This window comes from Peromyscus eremicus, chromosome 22 (genome assembly GCF_949786415.1).
Source record: "Peromyscus eremicus chromosome 22, PerEre_H2_v1, whole genome shotgun sequence".
NCBI lineage: Eukaryota > Metazoa > Chordata > Mammalia > Rodentia > Cricetidae > Peromyscus > Peromyscus eremicus.
In genome coordinates, this window is record NC_081437.1 from 42,496,345 (window position 1) to 42,515,169 (window position 18,825).

Below are 18,825 nucleotides of genomic sequence, written 5' to 3' on the forward strand. Positions count from 1 at the left end.
CCTTTCTATCTTGCTTCAATAAGGACTTCTAACGACCTGGTGGAACTGAGATAATAATCAACCCTTTCAGTCCTTGACAAAAACTGCTTTATTATGAATATTTCTTGCCAATCTACCATAATTATTCCTTTACTTAAGCCTACTTTTGATTGTCCTGAAGACAGATGTAGGGAAACTGAACTCTATGTTCCTCTTCCCATTGTGGCTAAAATGATTAAATTCTTATCTCTATTTTTCATCATTACTTATCTCCTTACTTGGCACATCAAGATAGTGGCTGAGCATAGACTATCAGGACTCCCTGAGCTACAGGTTTACCCTAAAACTCATCTAACAATATAAACAGAAGGCAATGGAAAGTTTCAGCCAAGATATTTGAAACTGTGAGACAAACATACATTTTCCAGGAAAATATTGATTATCAAAGTTAATAAAGAAGCGAGAGCTTAATTAAACAGGAAAAATCTTCAAAGAACTTAATAGTTCTTATCTAAAACATAAAGAACAGAGAAACAAATATTTAGTGGTATCTTCTCCCAAAGCTTTGAAATCATGTTAATCCACATACAAATTCATTCATTCCATTCAATTATTTGGTGAATGTATACAGGTTTGCTGTGTACTGTGAACCAAAGGTACACTGGAGACTAGGATAGGTTTTACTCCTGGGCTTGCATAGCAAAAGAGAGAGAGAAAGAAAGAGAGAGAGAGAGAGAGAGAGAGAGAGAGAGAGAGAGAGAGAGAGAAAGGAGGAGTAGGAGGAGGAGGAAACAAACCAACAAAGGAAGGAAGGAAGAAAAAAAAGTGTATTGTACCAAGCTTTTTTGGGCCACCAGCCAGCTCCCAAATCATGACATGAGACTTATTATTAGTTTGAATGCTCAGCCTAGTTTCGATATGTTTCTGGCTAGCTCTTTTAACTTAAATTAACCTGTTTCTCTTATTCTACCTTTTGCCTCGGGGCTTAATACCTTTCTTTCTTCTGTGTATCTTACCTTCACTGTGTCTGCTTAGCTTCTTGCCCTGGATGTGTCCCTCATTCGTGCCTTCTTCCCTCTCTTTTGAGCCTAGACTTCTCCTATTTATTCTCTCTGCCCTGCCAGCTCTGCCTATCCTTTCTCTGCCTAGCTATTGGTCGTTCAGCTCTTTATCAGACCAATCAGATGCCTTAGTCAGGCAAAGTGAAACAGATGCTGCACATCTTTACATAATTAAACACGCATCCTTATATCGTTAAACAAATGCAGCATAAACAAAAGTAACACACTTTTACGCAGTTTAAGTAATATTCTGCAGCATAAACAAATGTAACACATCTTTGCCTGGTTAAACAAATATTCCACAGCAGTGTATAATTTAATAAACAATAAAATAAGCACATGGCAAACAGGAAGTAAATAAACAATATGGGTAAAAACACTGGTGACATTAAACCGTGTTCTGGGTTGAACAGGTATGAGGAAGTGCTAGCCAGGACCTATAAGGATAAAATGTAGCCTAATTACAGTTCTTACAGATGGGATTATGTATAGATGAGATTATGGGAGGTTAGGCTGGGTCCAAACCCAAAGAGGAAACTCAGAGGAAAGAAGGCCTCTGCAAGCTAAACATGTCTTGGAGTGAGTGTACCAGGGCCCTCAGGAGCTGGACCCATTCATCAGCCTGGAACACTGACCTCCAGGAACAGGGACCCTTCTTTCCCTCCAAATTTCCACCAGACTTGCTGGTACCTTGTTAGAGCAGCCCAGGGAACAAAGAAAACAAATGAAGAGGCTGAGAAAGTAAACAAGAGCAGCTGAGAAAGTCAGCAAAGTTCCGGATGACTGCAAGGACACCACAACATGAGACACAGGGCTAGGGAACAAAACTGAACCGTGCTGAGAAAAGAAGAAAGGCCATGGAAAGGAAAGCAGGACTCTTCATGGTTGGAGATTCTGCAGGACCAGACCACAGAAGGGTCAAGAGGCCTCAAGAGCAGTGGACACCTGTGAAATGTTCAAGCAAAGCACTTTTTAAAAAAATCTTGTCTGTATTAAAAAGATATCTAGTTGTGGTATACAGAATTGTCTGTGGGACAGAAGCCTGTGGCAGGAGCATAGTACAAGGACAGAAAAGAGATGCAATCAGACAAGGAAATCTGCAGACTTCAGGTATCTAGAAAAAAGACTCCTCATGCGCTGCCTGGGAGGAGTTTGGGCTGGGTCCTCCAGAAAGCAATTACTTTGCTTAGCAATGTGTACCTATGGCAGGGTTCCTTAGCCTAGGAATTCAGTCACATGTTAACACTTGCTTTTATTTCCTTAATTGCAAATTGATCTCATGGCTGGGCCCCATCATGATGGCAAAGCAACTGCAGTTACTCCTTGTTTCATATCTTCACTGAAGTCAGTCCACAAAACCATCAGGAATAATTAGCCCTCAGACCCACAAGAAAACTCCAGCCTGCACATTAACTTTAAGCAAATGATGGTAAAGCTGAATGGGGAGACCCCTTATCCTGGCAGGGTACAAACATCCTATGCTCCTTAAAGCAGAACTTTAAGTCACACTCAGATGGCCTTGAGACTTCTTTTCCCCCCTTTCTTTCTTCCCTTAGTAAAGATGGGGGAGGACATGTACCTGAGAAATAGAGAGTAGCCCAAGTCTGAAAAGGACAGGTGAGGCAACAGTGACAGCCTGGGAATGTCTCTGGGAGAAAGGAGGAAGACAGGTGGGCAGTTGCTAAATGGGTGAAGGATATTGGACCACTGCATCAGAGTCCATTCCACAACCAAGTGAAGGAGATAGGCTATGACTGTCAGTGTTCAGGCCAGTGGAGATGGGCTATGACATCATTGTTCACTTCACACCATTAAGTGAAGAGCAAGTACAGATTGTATAACAAGGTGCATGTGCAGATGTCATAACATACAGAATTAACACTTCTGAGTCCTCATTGTTTACACAGGCAGTTAGGAGAACTTCATGCATGAGATAAGTGTGCTTAACAGTATTAAAACCATTAAACAATCCATTGCCAGTCCATGCTCATGGGCCTGCCACCATCTCTGAGTCAACAGTACTCATTCTTGTGAATGAAGTCAGATGTACTTTGTAAAGAATCTCAGTGTAAACATGTCTTAAATTGTGCACTTGGAACTGAGTTAATTATTATTTGAATATTTTTCCCCAAGATTGTGCTATGGTTAAATATGGCAAAAGTAAAATGATCTAGGCCAGACTCTAGAAGTCCTGGTCCAGCACTGGTTACAATAAAATCGGTCTAAGCTGAGTTTCATTCTTCCTCAATCATTCATCCTCACTCCGAGCATATTTTCCCTGCCTGCTGTAAAGCTTGCACGGGAGTCACCACAGTCTTAGGTCGATGAGATGACTACTGTGTCCATCCTACATCTGTGGGTACTGTCTGTATTCATCGCTGATTTGTGGGGCAGATACCATATGCACTAGGTAGGGATGCTTCACTATGCCATATGGGCACAATGTCCATCTCTAGTTTGTGGGATGCAGGGGGCGGGGGACGTGTGTGGAGATGCCTTTAGTCAGCGACCATGTTGGGTCTGTGGCTCAGATCCTGTGTTCAGCCTAGGTGTGTGGGACCAGGTATCTGTGTCCATCCAGGATCTGTGGGATGGGTCACCATGTTCACCTAGGTATGCAGGGAGGACAGTGTCCATTCTAGGTATGTAAGACAAGAATTCTATGTCCATTCAGGTCTGGGGAGCTAGATAAATCCTGCATCTATGGGGTGGAAGTAACCTGTTCACCCCAAGTCTGTAGGGTCCAAATGCCGTGCACACCCCAGGTCTCTGCAGAAGGTGAAATATCTATCCTAGATCTCTGAAGAAAATGCCATATTCATCCTAGGTCTGTGAGGCATGGACACCACGTCCATTCCTGGCCTGTAGGGCCGAAGTCGTGTCTATCTCGTGTCTGTGGCACAGACACCATTGGCACCCCACTTCTCTGAGGAAGAACCATGTGTATTGTAGGCCCATATGCTATGTCTATCCAGCGTTTGTGGGACCTGACACTGTATTCATCCTGAGTCTTTAGGGTGCCCAAGCCATGTCGTCCACCACGACTCTGTGGGGTAAGTCATTCCGGCTCTGTGGGAAGCACAGACGCAGTACTCAGCCTGGGTCTGTGGGAGAGACAGGGCACCGTATTCATCTGGGTACGTGAAGCATGGAAGCCAGTCTGTACCGAGGACGTTGCATCTGTCCCGGGTCCGTGATGTGGACGCTGAGCTCATCCCGATTCTGTGGGACTGACATGTCCACCCCAGGTCTCTGAGAAGCACGCTGTATTTATCTCGGGTTTGTGTGGAGGTGGCCGTGTCCTTTCCAGGTGTGGGGTGCAGATGCCCAAGATGATTCCGCTTCTGCGGAGCCGACGCCGTTTTCACCCCAGGTCTGTGAGGAGAAAGCTGGGTCCATCCTCGGTTTTAAAAAGTGCACCAATTTGCCAGTTCATTCCCGGACTGTGTTGCAAGGGTCGACTCTCTGGACCCAGCCGCTGGCTGCGTCTGTGGAACCAAGCACCCTCAGGAGTTTGGGAGAAACAGAACTAGGCAAGCACTTTTACACTTCTTACAGAACTCCATTAATGTAATAATGAAAGTTGGACCTCTTTAAAAAAACAAAACAAAACTCTCGCGAGAAGAGCTAAAGGCCAGGTTCGTACCTGTGGATCTCGCGAGACTAGGCGACTTCCCTGGCTGTCGGAAGCCGCGGACTTCTCCAGGCTTGTTGATATCCCTCGGCGTGATGCCCTCGCCGTTCTCGGTCAGAGCCTTCCCGGTCAGCATCCCCGCGGTGATCATGGTAACTCACAGGCTCTGGAGACTGGACGGCGCTGGCGCGTGGTGGGGATTCGCTAGTTCTTGTGTGGACTGCGCAAGCGCGGGCAGGCTGTGTCCTGAAGCCGCGCTGTGGCTCGGCTGGATCCGGCAGCCCGGGTGCGCAGGCAGTCCCCTGGTCTCAGCACCGATGTGCCCACCGTGGCTCCGCTGGATCCGGCAGAGCCCGGGTGCGCAGGCAGTCCTCTGGGTCCCCAGTACCGGTGTGCCTACCCTGGTGGGGTCTTGGCAGCGTCAGCAGCATACATTGCTTTCTCTAGCAGGCTCTGGGCAGACTCTCAGTGTGCTGCCCTTCTGGTGTGGCACAGAAGACACAGGCGGTACCCATTAAGGGCACTGGACTCCAAGCAGTCCTGAAGAGCTTTTGGGCTCCACGCTCCAGAGCTAATCTTGCCTTGTGGAGCAGCGCCCTTGGGCAAGGGCGTGGGGAAGTGCTAAGAAGGCTGGGCTAGGAACCAAGTATCAGGTGGGGACAGTCAGAAAGATTTGGGCCCTGGAGTATGGACACTGATCATCCGTAAGGCCCCAGAGAACTGATGAAGCGCTACCTACCTTCATGTTAGGATATCTCTCATTCCAGGCCTTGATATGAAGACCTTCCCTTAGGCAGCTTCACATGCCCCTAGTACATCCTCTTGAATAACTTGACTTTACTCAGCTTGTTAGTTTAGATAATAAGCCTTTAGATTTCACCCAGCTGAAAAAGAATTGTATTCACCAGTCAAAAGAGGCAAGTGGGCGATGGTTTCCATTCTGTGTGCTCAGACTTTAAAATCTTTATATGAAATCTGTGGATGTGTTTGCAATTGAAGCCTTGTTGTTTCCCCTCTCTTGTTCTTCTTTCTTCCACTTGTCTGGGAGGCAAAACTCAGGGGAAGGGACCAGTAATTCCCGTTACTCACAGCAAAGCAGTTTTGCAGACATATCCTCTCCCCACCCTACTCCCCACCCCCAAGTTTCTAACAGTGTACTAACTGTGTCCTCACAGGAGACTGACTGGACAGAGCCATGGCTCCTAGGGCTTGTCACCTTCCACCTGCTGTGCCTACTTCTCACATGCTTCTCATCACAGAGGTATAAACTACAGATTGGACACTTCCTGTGCTTAGGTGAGTAGGAGAAAACCTTATCCCTGTGCCTTGACTGCTGTGATACTGTCCTGGGTTTGTTTGTATTATGTTTTCACAGGGCTCCCAATGCCTTCCATCTGTATGGAAATCATGAAGTAGTCTTTGGACATTAAACTTGAAAGGGGTCTTCCTTTTGCTTCAGGATGGCCAGGAAGGATGTGGAACGTCAGATGTACTAAGATTTTGATTCTGTTATGCTGACTCTTACACAGATAATTTCCTGCTTGAGTTCAGTCCTGGATGGCATGTCTTTCATGCAGTTGTTTTCTTGCTAGGCTTAGTCCCACACTGCATACTCTAGAAATTAGACTACAGATTAAGTGACATTCTCTACATAAAATACTATTTCAAGTCGGTTTTAAAGATAATGGCTTTAGAAATTGTGGGAAGGGATTAGGTTTACAGAATGGAGAAAGATTACACAGAAGCCAGACACACAATGAATATCATGGTACTTGGCCAAATGTGGACAATTAATATATTAGGTCCCTCAGTCAGGTCAAAAGGATACTTAGTAAAATGTCAGTAAGAAAATATCAGTAATGTCTGGCTGGCCCAGGCGTGAGGTCGCCCCAAATGTAGACAAGTGGGCAGAGCCCCTAAAATATAAGGTCGAAGATGGGTGGGAAGCTGGATCATAGGCCAGACACCACAGTCTACAGGAGCTAAGTGTTCCAAGGCTGAGTAATTACAAGTATAAATACTTGACTTTTGTGGACAGGGGAAGGAGGAGGAGATTTTAGACTAATTGAATCAGTTGACTGGGAAGTAGGACATATGATCCAGTAGCTATCTTAGAAAAATGAGTGAAGTGCTGAGTATTCACATTACAGAAATGGTGTCCCTTCCTCATTTGAAATTCTTTTCCTGAGAAATGTTGGGGTTACATTGGTGAGCAAAATAGGCTTCTAAGCTTAATTCAACTTCCTTGGGGACACCCACATTCAGTAAATAGCTGTAGATGTGTTACAGTTGTGCTGTTACCAGCTGTAGTGATCATTTTGATGAGAACTGAACTGAGGTGCAGTGGAATATGCTTCGGGGCCTGGTAAGAGTTTCTGCAGGCAGTGTAGAGGCACCCAGGTATGAGCAGACAAGAGGGCTTGAGGGGACTGCCTTGAAAGGTGGAACAGTTTTCAAAGAGGGATAACCATAGGCATTCTTAAGAAACTACAGACACTGTTCTGTATGCCTTATATGCTTTATGGCTCATTAAAATCTCAAACAACATAAAAACATCAGATTTACTTCCTTCATTTTCACAAATGCTGAGGCTCTGACACTGAGCTTTCCACCTGGATTTTGGTGGTCCTGCCAGTGCAGAACAGCTTCATCAGATTTTCACTAAGACCCTTGGCATCTTACACGTGTTGATCTTTTTTTTGATTTCCATTAAATGAGCATATTCTATAACATCACACTTTCATAGTTCTTACTACATCAAAGCTAAAATGGAAATTGCATTTCTTGGCAAATTTTTTGATGTTCTGTTGCTGATGTAAAAAATATATTATCTTAGGCCGGGCGGTGGTGGCGCACGCCTTTAATCCCAGCACTCGGGAGGCAGAGCCAGGCGGATCTCTGTGAGTTTGAGGCCAGCCTGGGCTACCAAGTGAGTTCCAGGACAGGCGCAAAGCTACACAGAGAAACCCTGTCTCGAAAAACCAAAAAAAAAAAAAAAAAAAAAAAAAAAAAAAATATATTATCTTGTTTTATAATGATTGTGATTGGTGATGAAATTCTAATATAATTTCTATCTTTTCTTAGTAGGGTTAGTCTATTGTGCTGAGTATATCAATGAAGTGGCTGCAATGAATTGGAGGTAAAGTCAGCTTTTCGTGCTCTTGATTATGTCTTAGAGTTTCCCTCTACAGTAGTATTGTCATCTGGAACTTTGTAAAGAAAGCATGAAACTTACAGGGAAATTGAGGATGTCAGGAATTGTGGCCACATAAATATTGAGCATCATGTACATATAGGTTTAGGCCTTAAGAAACAAGCAGTTAAATATTTTTGCTGTTGTTAACTGAAGACTAATAATTTTATTTTATTAATAAAAATAGTCAAGAGAATAGTCAAAAGCTCCTCATTGAAACTAAAACAAAAATCCCACTACCACTTTTGGGATAACTCCTTATGGTCAGGGAAACCTTAGAGGCTTACAAAACAGTGAGATATTTTAAGAATGGCGTAACTGTTAAATGCACCACATGAGCTCTTAAGGTGTTGGCCAATAAAGTTATGATCTGTGAGAAAATATTAGGAGTATTTATAAAGTAATTTGAGTTTCAGAATTTAAAAGTTGGGAGTCCTAGATGTTATTATTAGGGAGTAAGTGATGCCCTTGAGACCTTTCCCCTGCCCTCTCCCCTTTCCTCTTGGAAACAGCCTCCCTATACCTGGACAGTGCCAGAGCCTCCACAGTCATCACCCTGCTTTCCCAGCCCCAACCCTGGCACCTAAGTTGTCTTAACTGAATCTCCTGTCTCAGTGCAGATTACTCCAAACATTCCAATGTGTCCCTAATCACTCAGAGAAAGGCACAGAACTGTATTGACGCCCATGGCCTCTGCTGCAGCCCCTCCTGCTAACCCCACAGTCACCTCAAATTTGTGTTGATCCCTTCTCCAGGTCAGAGACTGATCTTGACCTCTTCCCGCCCATAGATTCCCATGTTCCCTGCTTTGTTTTGATAAGTCAGACTAGCATTCTATCTGAACTACTTCTTCTCTCCATAAGGTAGGTGTTCTTTAAGAGTGAATCTGTAACCCATAGCTCTTGTAGCAGGTTTTGCAGTCAGTGTTACTGAGTCAATGAAAACAGCTATCTAGCATATTTCCACATTACCAAGAAAGAAATCCCCATAGACAGCCGCTACCTTCTGCTGCCTGGCTCTTTACCCTTGTGCAAGTTGGAATCATGCAGCTTTCAAGTCTCTTACACAGAAAGGCAGTTCTTCACTGAGATGGCTAGGAGCAGGAAGTACTAGACATAGTACTTTCTTAAATAGCTGTAGCAGGAATGCAGCTCTTACTCTATAATTTATGAGAAACATTAGACCTGTTTCTGTGCAGTTTTGAGAGTTTAAGTCATTGTGTTACATACAATTGATACAAACTCTTCAGTGAACCCAGACTCTTAACTGCTGTTCTTCTGTCACCTCCCAGGACTGAAAGTCCAATAATTATTTTTGTTTGTTTGTTTCTAAAACAGATTGTTTGCAAAATATCAGTATTTTGATTCCCGGGGGATGTTCATATCTATTGTGTTCTCAGCACCACTGCTGTTCAATGCTATGGTCATTGTGGTATGTATGGTACAGATTTTTTATGTCCTGGGTTTCTTCAGTCATAAGCTTTCCAGTTTTAATAATGACTTCAAATGATTTTAGATTATGTGGATACAGAAGACTTTGAATGTGATGTCTGACCTAAAGAGCTTGCAAGCAAAGAGAAAGGAGAGGAAAAGGAGAAGAAAAGAAGAATAATGCCTCGCTGTTGCTATGGACCTTGTTTTTCCTACAACTTGGTTGTTTCCAGCTGTAAGCTGCACATGGCCCAGATGTCCTCTGTCACCTGACTCATGGTTTGGAAAATGGTTCTTATATTTTACACCCACAAAGATGGAGGCTTCACTAAAGCTGTTTCTTAAAAGAGCTAACGATGTCACCTGGATGTATGTTGAATGTGGACCCACATTTGCATGGTGGGAGCTTTCTGGTTCAGCCACAGGAAGAAACTTGCACAGCTTTTCACAGTTTTCTGGTAGACCTCATTATATAACTAGAGTTCACTCAATTTTGAGTGTGGAAACAATAATAAACAGCGCCATCCTGCTGTGGCACCACTACCTACTCACTCTCCTGTTTCTACCCTGTTGTCACCACAGATGGGCATGGTACTTGTGCCTGTTGGGTAGAGACTAGGATGCTGGGCATGGTACTTGTGTCTGTTAGGTAGAGACACTACAGGGCACAGGACAGCCCCATCATGGAATATTGTTCTGTATATAATGTCAGCAGTACCCAGGCTGAAGGAACTGTGGGACAGGTTTGGAAAAGAATGCAGTATATCAGTTCCCATGAAGCTAAGCCTCTAAAGAATCGAGTTGGGACTATGCCACTGAAAATGTTTTGTTTAAAAATACTAATCTAGAATGGGAGCTGTAAAGTCAAGACTCCATGGAAAATAGTATGTCAAATGAACCGTTTGGTTTTGTTTTTTCTGGGTACAAAATTATAAATACTTGCATACTTGGTGAATGACTTAGTTGTTTCTACACAGACTGTGACAAGTGCAGACCAGTTCTTCCTTAGTGTCACATGCTGGGGTTTGTCGAGCACAGAAAAGGGCATATAGCTTCTCTTCTGTTTTGTCAGATATCCTTAGTGTTTATGGAATCTGGAGCAATAAATCTCCAGAAATTGCAAATGACTGGAGACTCAGAAACAGTATTTAATACTGGGAATTCTGTAGACTCTTAGCTTTAGTTTAAAGAAATAATTTGTGAATTATTTTCTTTATTTAATAGGAATTTTTTCCTTCCTAAATGAAACATTCTTCCAAGTTCTAAAATAAAAATCTAGATAAAAGTATTTAAAAGGTTAAAAGTATAAATTACAGTTATGTTCTGAAATCTAGATACTCAGTTTTAAATGTTTATGAACTCTTAGTAGAAAGCCTTCTGACTGAATTGTGAATCTGATAATCCTAAGGTGTGAGTTTGTGGCTCCTTCATGAAGCCACTGCAGCACTTAACCTGAATTGTGTTCTCAATTTCTTGATTTATTCCACTTTTACATTGAACAAAAGTACCAAAGGAAATAGCATAGTATAGTAAGTCAGTTTTTAAATTAAAATCACACTGTTAAGTCATGGACATTGCATCTAAGGGTATATCTAATTGTGTGTTTCTGAAAATTACTGGTTCAGGTTGTTCAATCATTTTTATGGTTACAAAGGCATTCACAAAAGCATTGATTAGTTTCACAGAAAATAAGAACAAATTGGTCAATTATATTTGGTTAGATAAATCTGAAGCAGGAGAGTGTCAAGTAGGTCTAGAACTCACCAACCAGGTCTGTTCCCCTTGACCTTTGTGTCCAAAGCTTGTGCAAAATGAGTCAGAGAGGGGTTGAGCTGCCTGAGTTCTGGCTTTGTCCAGGGCAGCTTCATGGGTGTTGGAGAGACTAGAGAGGAACTAGGGCACTTGTGGATTCTCTGCATTTTAAGACAACACTGTTACCAATCACACATTGTTTGGACTGCCTGTATTTGGAACCATCCAACTTAATCTATTTTTCTCCGATAAAATAGTACAAAGGTATTGTTTACTTCACCATGTGTTGATATTAATACCTCAGATTTTATATAACTATGACATTGACTTTTAGGCTTTTGTGCCTTGTGTCTGCATATGTGGTTGTGGTTGCACATGTGCTTAACTTTTTTTTAAAAAAGGAATATTTTGGGTTGGAGAGATGGCTCAGTTAGTACTTTCCTTTTAAGTATGAAGACCTAAGTTTTAACTCACTTAAAATTTGTGCACAAATTATAATCCCAGTACTGGAGATGAGGAAATAGACAGATGTCTAGAGTTCCCTAACCAGCCAGCCTACTTGGCTAGTTCTAGGCCAGAGAAACTGTCTCAAAAATGAGATGGGAACTTACAGGATAGGTCAGTGAGTAGAGGTAGTTGCTGCCAAGCAGTACAGTCCAAGTTCAGTTCCTGGAAAACCCACTTGCTGAAAGGAAAGAACCAACTCCTACAAGATGTCCTCTGAATGTGTATACGTACACACACACACACACACACACACACACACACACACATACACACACACACACACACACATGCTGTGGGATGGTCTGTATGTCAAATGTGTTGCTGATTGGTCAATAAATAAATCACTGATTGGCCAGTGGCCAGGCAGGAAGTATAGGCGGGACTAACAGAGAGGAGAATTGAGAGAACAGGAAGCTGGGTGAGAGAGACACTGCCAGCCGCCATCAGGACAAGAAAGATGTAAAGTAAGCCACAAGCCACGTGGCAAGGTATAGATTTATAGAAATGGATTAATTTAAGCTGTAAGAACAGTTAGCAAGAAGCCTGCCACGGCCATACAGTTTGTAACCAATATAAGTCTCTGTGTTTACTTGGTCGGGTCTGAGCGGCTGTGGGACTGGCGGGTGACAGAGATTTGTCCTGAGGTGGGCCAGGCAGGAAAACTCTAGCTACACACACACACACACACACACACACACACACACACACACACACACACAAAATAAGTAGATGTTTAAAAAAATCATAGTAGGCATTCCTGAGGAGCAACACCTGAGGTGGTCCTCTGGCTTTCACACATGTATGTGTGCATACTGGTACACACATAACACATAAACAAATGTTTTGTATTTTGTGAAACTCACACTGGGTGGCTAAAATTATACTTTGAGGAATTGTCATAATATTGTCCTTATATTAAGGAAAACCCTGTAAGCCAGAATTATGAACAAGCAATTGGGTTTGTCAGTGCAGCTCTGAGGATTTTACAGATTTGACCAGTGCTGCGTTCACACTTCTGTACTGCAAGATTCTCAGGCAATCTGAGAGACATAAGGAAACATTCTTTTACTGAGTAGTTATGGAAAGCAAAGGCCTGTGATAAACATTTTACACATTCTACCCATTAAACCTTATGTTTGTTGATTACTGTGCATTACTATACAATAAAATATGTTTGATAATATGCATTGTGCTTTCCCTGGTGTGTGTGCGTGTGTGTGTGTGTGTGTGTGTGTGTGTGTGTTGAATCTAACCTTGAGCCAGGTTTTTCTGTAGGGCTGGTTTCTTGGTCTCTGCCTGTGGTCCTCATGCTGCTGGAAATGCAATGATGTCAGCATCAGTAGAAGAAAGTCAGTATGAAGATGTGGAAATAAGAAAGCCATATGTGGGTCTGTTATTAACATCCTATGAGAAATGTAGTGGCGAGGGACTGTGATCCTCTTCTCTCTTCACAACACATTCCTGTGGACATGAAGTGTTCATAGGCCTGCTAAGATTCAGAACAAAGCTTCAACATTCTTCAGCAAATATTGGAGTCTGGCACACAACTGATTTCATTCCTGAGGGCCAAAACTGATGACTTTCCTTGGGTAAGGACACTCACAGAGTAGCCTCCTGGGTACCTTAAGTGGAGTGTTGGGTGATGTGACATTCTGCCAACCAGCCTATCCTTTATGAATATTTACTGGGGTCAGCTGTGGTCAGGGGGTGCCTGTCCCACATCCACTGATTCATATGGCAGATGAAGAATGAGCATCTAAGTGCCAGAGACTGTCAAAGTGGATATTATGAATCAGTCATTGGAGACAGTGTTTTCAGATAGTCAAGTTTATGCAGTCATTCTTTGGTACCCACAAGGAACTGAGTCCAGAATCCCTTTCATATACCAAAATCCTCAAGTGCCCAAGTCTCTACCTAAAATGGTATAACATCTGCACAGAACTCACACACATACCCATATAGTTTAATCTTTAGATGACTTAAAATATCCAATACAATGAAATCACTATGCAAGTCATTGCTATACTTTTTCAGGAATGATAATTTTTAGAAGTAGCCATTCATGTTCATCATAGATGTAGTTTTCCCCTTGAACATTTTCTGTGCAAAGTTGCAGGAATCCAAGCACATGGAAGCCAAGTTGAGTACTGGAAGTGCTCTGGAGAGAGCAAGTGGTGCAGGAGTCTCTTAGCAGTATATTGTGTTTTAAGCAGTTCCTGAAGGGAGAAAATGGTGGGACCATATAGGGTTGGGACAAGGTACAGGCAGCTTATGTGAAGCCAATTTCCAAACTGAGGGACACCAAGTCCCTGAAACCTGGAAAGACTGGCAATCCTGACTGACATGGATGCCCATGACAGGGTTGTTTAGGACAAAAGCAGGGCCTGTGTTCAGGCTGTTCTGGCTTGAGCAGGCTGAGAAAGATAAGGAAAAAAGTCATGAGGTAGTTGGCAGGGACTTAAAACCACTGATAGGTGTTGCTTCTGATGCAGACATGAATGGGGTAGTGGTGTTCTATGTGTTCTGGAAAAAGAGATCAAGTGTTTCTTGGTGGACAACAAAAGCATGAAGCAGATGTGGAGGAGCATAGGTTGGTGGGAGGGACCAGTGAGGCTGCTAGAGACTAGCAGAAAAGGTATCCAGGGCCAGACCTGAAGGTAAGACATGCTGCTGCTCAGAGGAAAGGGATTTGGTAGTCCTTGATTAAGCAATGCCTCAGCCATATGGCCTTGGCTGGAGCCTGTTCCATAGATGTAGAGTAGAATTGTCTTGTCCAGCTGACTGTTGCTGCCTTATTCCTCTACAGATTTTTTCCCCTTTTTCGTGATCTGTAGTTTCATTGTGATATATCTAGGTTTGTCTGTATTTGTCTTGTATAATTAGTTCTCAAGTTACCAATTTTGGAAATTTTCTAGCTCATTTTTTTTTTATATAGTATCCATTTAGAAATATATAAAATGTACCAGGAGCTGAGCTCCAAGTTGCAGGCAGACAGGTGCGTTCTCTCTCATAGGTGAAGAGGCCTCTGTAAAACTGGTGTCTAGCATGGCCACTGACTTGAGAGCTCACACTTTATCCACCTGCAGTATGCCACCTGCCTGTGTTGTATTTCAGAGGTTCCTGTAAGCTGCAAGTAAAACAGCAGTGTAGTTGGAAGTTTTCCTGTGTCCCAGCTGGCTGGCAGTCAGGACAAATCCCTCCCACTCACATCCCCCAAGTAAACACACAGAGGCCTATATTAATTATAACTGCTTGGCCATTAGCTCAGGCTTATTACTGACTAACTCTTACGCTTAAATTAACCCATAATTCTTATCTATGTTTAGCCACATGGCTTGATACCCTTTCTCAGTTCTGCCTTGTCATCTTGCTTCCTCTATGTCTGGCTGGCGACTCCTGACTCAGCCTTCCTCTTCCCAGAATTCTCCCTGTCTGCTTATCCCACCTATACTTCCTGCCTGGCTACTGGCCAATCAGCATTTTATTTATCAACCAATCAGAGCAACACACATTCACAGCATATAGAACAACATTCCACAGCACAACAGCTCTGTGTATATTGATTCCAGTTGCTGTCAATATATTGATTTTCTGTTTTTAATAATTTCTTTTTGTTTCTAAAACTAGTGCTAACTTCATGTAAATGGGGTTCTAGAAAAGCAGAATGTCTTAGTTTGGGTTCTATTGATGTGATAAAACACCATAACCAAAAGCAGCATGGGGGAGAAAGTGTTTATTTCATCTTACTCTTCCATATCACAGTCCTACACTGAAGAAAGTCAAGGCAGGAAATCAGGAACCTAGAGTCAGACACTAAAGCAGAAGCCCAGGAGGAGTGCTGCTCACTGGCTTGTTCCTTCCAGCTTGCTCAACCTTGTTTCTTATACAAATCAGGACAACCTTCCCAGGGATGGCACTGCTTGCAGTGGACTGGGTCCTCCCACATCTATCATCAATCAAGAAAATGTCCCAGAGGCTTGCCCCACAGGCCAATCTGGTAGGGAACATTTTCTCAGTTGAGGTTCCTTCTTCCCAGATAACTAGCTTGTGTCAAGCTGACAAAATACCAACCAGGACATAAGACCAAAGGGAATCTATGCCTATAGGCTTTGTTTCCTTGATACTCTCTGTCAGGCACGTTTGAATCACTGGCTCCTGCATCTTGCTTGTGGGCTGTGTCTCCTTCTGTGGCCTTCAGCTGACCCTCTGCGTTACCTCTGCTAAGTTGTGGCTCCTGTGATGGGTTTGGACCTCCTGTTTTAGGAAACCAGGCAACATTGCTTATATGTCTTTAGCAACAGAAATGAGTTATGGTGCCTTCTGTGAATGGAGGCAGCTGATCTGTGTATGTATCTGTTCATTTCATGTGGAGTAATCTCCAAGTCTCTGCCTCAGGATATCTAGTGCTCTTGACTTCATACTGCCCCATCTGCTTGGAATTTTTGCTTGCTATTTCCACTCTTCACCCAAGCTCACCTGTGCTGTGTTTTTGAAACATCCAGGACAGGTGGCTGTGGTCACCATCATCTTTCTCTGGAAGCTTATCTTCTGTCATGTAGCTTTTCAGTCACTTCATCATTATAATACTTCTGTTATATAACCTGATTGTCAAATACTTCATAGTGACCAAACCAACCCTACTTGGCCATTTTCTGGTGTGAAGTTGCAGTTATGTACTGATTGCCAATATAAATGATACAGATACTTGTCACCTTCAAGAACTGCCTTACCTTTCTGTTATTGGTTGGGGATAAATTCCTGTTTGTCAAAATTGCTTACAAAACAACTTTTTATGGCAGTTGTTGTTACTGAAGTATTGTTAAGTTAGAATTCAAAAGGATATCCGGGCATCAATTATACATATGTCCTGAGATCAGTCTCCACTTAGTCACAACAGAAATGTTTTGTGATTGACAGGTAAAATCCCACTGTTTATTATATTTTCTTGATTATCAGTGAAGTTTGTTTAACATTGCCTTTCTCTTTATAGCCTGATCACACATACACTTCATATTGCAATATAGTCTTTACAAATATGCTGCTAATTTCATGTTGAGATCAACAACAGATGTAAATGCATTTGTCTGCTCTGTCTTTGAATTTGATCTGTGTTAAAGTTCTATAAAATGCATAGTTGTATACTTGAGCCACTGAGTAGATCTGAGGGCTGAGCCTCTGGTCCCTGAAGGCTGAAGGTGTCCTCTTCATCACAGTCCCAGACGGGAAAATGTAGAGGGATTGAGGAAACCTGTGTGGCATCCTCTCAACTGTCTTGGGTGTAGGGTCATGGTCATACTCAAGCATCTGCTTGAAATATTTCATGGGATCCATGGATGAACAACACTATACTTTCCAGGACCAGCTCCAGAACACAGCATTTCAGTGGCAAGTTCATATCTAGAATCCATGAACTTGATTACTGAAGCCATGATTTTCTTTCTTGTGGACTCATTTGCAAAGAACTGTATTTGCAAAGAACTAGTCACTCAGGCTAGTCATTTACTTTTAGATCTTCTCCATACGTTTCAGATATGATAATTACAAAGTCAATAAAAATTTCAGGCAATGTGTTCTGATAACGTAAAATTTTATCCAAGGATATGTCAAGACATTTAGTGCACAGAATTGTTTTACTTTTTAAGCAGGCCAAATAAATGCCTTGACGGGATCTTGTCTTTCTTCAAGTGTGACTCTCAGATTTAACTGATTCTCCCTTGTTTTAAATTGATAGTCCTCTAATTGGATGCATGTTTTCCATAGGCCTGCAGTTGTGTGCAATGATGGGTGACTTGGAAGTCATTTGTTCTGTAGAGGTCCCTATTTCTTAGACTGATAAAAATGTCAAATGCTGAGTAGAGCCTCTGGTTCTGCTCTATTACTTTTCACTTAACCTCCAGAGGGCGCCAAAGCTCCATGTCACCTACCATCAGACACTTGGCAGCCCAAGTTCTAGTTACTGAAGAAAACGTTATTCCAAAAGATGACTTAATACTTTTTGGTTGAGGAATATCTTCCAGAGCTAAAGGAACTGGACAAAGAAAGGTGATTTGTTTTTTACATTTGAACCAGATTAACAAGTACATTACATAGCATAATATGATGTGCATGTGTACACAATGAGTACAAAGCACACAAATCGACTTTTCCATTTCATTATCAAACAGTGATCTTAAAATAGTTTTATCAAGAGAAGAAAGGAGAGTAAACATGAAAGAGATGATGCCATTTCTTAATACATGATCTCATATGACATTGAAATGAGTGGAGGTGGTTGCTCTGCACCTGTGCTTGGCATTGAGGTCCTGGCATTGTACAGGAGGAAGATGATGCCTTGCATGAAAGAGCTTCTGCCTCAGGAATTCTGAGCAAAGCATGTAAGTTGGACATTGAAGGAAGATAAGACTCCTGGAAGCTTTAGCTTCAGGCAGATATTCAGGCTACTGGGAACATCCCTGGTCCTTCAATAAACATGGCACTGAGGACTCAGGAACTCTGTCCTTGTGTCCCATATTTCCTGCACATTGTGCCTTCAGTGAACAGTGAGCACCGGTGCTGTTCAGCATTAGTTCTTCACAGTCACATTTGAACAGCTTCAGAGAGCAAGGTACAGATCATTCTTATCCTCAAATGCTTACACCTGCCATTCCTAGACTTTAGGATTGGGTCAATTCCTGGAAGTGATGTGGCCTGGGGAACAAGGAACTTGGGCTGGAGCAAAGAGAAAGCCTTGCAGAAGGACCTACTCTTGGAAGCCAATTACTGAGGCCACCGTGTGGATGCAATGGAAGGTGACAGCAGCAAGAAGGGAAGCGGGGAGAGCAAGAGCAGAAGAGGCAGAGAAAGCAAGTTCCAGGTCTAGCTGGCCAAAGGAAATGGGAGATGCACTAGAAGGCAGAAAGACAGATTGCGGCCAATAGAGGGCAACAGCTCAGTTATTAGCACAACCAATATTCATGTTTACATCTATATTCCACTTAACTTTTTGCAATAATTCTACAAAACAGATACTTTGATTATCTGTAATGTAAAAAAACAAAATTAAAAAGGGACACCCAGAAAGAGAAGTGGTTTCCATGCTCAACCCTACCATGCTGGGGGAGAGAACCTATGGGTCTGCATCTCCAGAGCTCTTTGCACAGATCCTGCTAGCCTTGTCAGAGTCTGAGTTACTTTGTTCAGTATCCCTGTTACCTTGGTGCCTGTGGCAAAGACTGAGGTCTACCCATTGAGCCTCAGCCAGGCCTTCATTCTTCCTCAATTTTAACAGTC

General features: G+C 42.7%; 1 protein-coding gene across 3 annotated transcripts; it reads left to right on the top strand.

The window, feature by feature from the left end:
- The first annotated feature begins 4,694 nt into the window (after positions 1 to 4,694).
- Tmem18 (transmembrane protein 18) lies at positions 4,695 to 9,844 on the top strand. Of its 3 annotated transcripts, none has more exons than XM_059248480.1 (5): positions 4,695 to 4,802; positions 5,850 to 5,970; positions 7,759 to 7,813; positions 9,205 to 9,298; positions 9,383 to 9,844. In XM_059248480.1, exons 1-5 carry the CDS (start codon positions 4,770 to 4,772, stop codon positions 9,476 to 9,478), a joined length of 399 nt encoding a protein of 132 aa, XP_059104463.1. In that variant the 5' UTR covers positions 4,695 to 4,769; the 3' UTR covers positions 9,479 to 9,844. The 3 variants fall into 3 exon arrangements, with proteins under 3 accessions (XP_059104463.1, XP_059104461.1, XP_059104462.1); XM_059248478.1 differs by having other exon boundaries at positions 4,703 to 4,826; XM_059248479.1 differs by having other exon boundaries at positions 4,703 to 4,826; positions 7,762 to 7,813.
- The last annotated feature ends 8,981 nt before the right edge of the window (positions 9,845 to 18,825 follow it).

What these genes read in the sequence shown, in the direction of transcription:
- Tmem18 (XM_059248478.1), top strand. Translation starts at nt 4,770, where the DNA reads ATGCCCTCGCCGTTCTCGGTCAGAGCCTTCCCGGTCAGCATCCCCGCG. An exon ending in GCATCCCCGCGGTGATCATG is followed by an intron (nt 4,827 to 5,849) that starts GTAACTCACAGG and finishes GTGTCCTCACAG; the next exon opens with GAGACTGACTGGACAGAGCC. An exon ending in TCAATGCTATGGTCATTGTG is followed by an intron (nt 9,299 to 9,382) that starts GTATGTATGGTA and finishes AAATGATTTTAG; the next exon opens with ATTATGTGGATACAGAAGAC.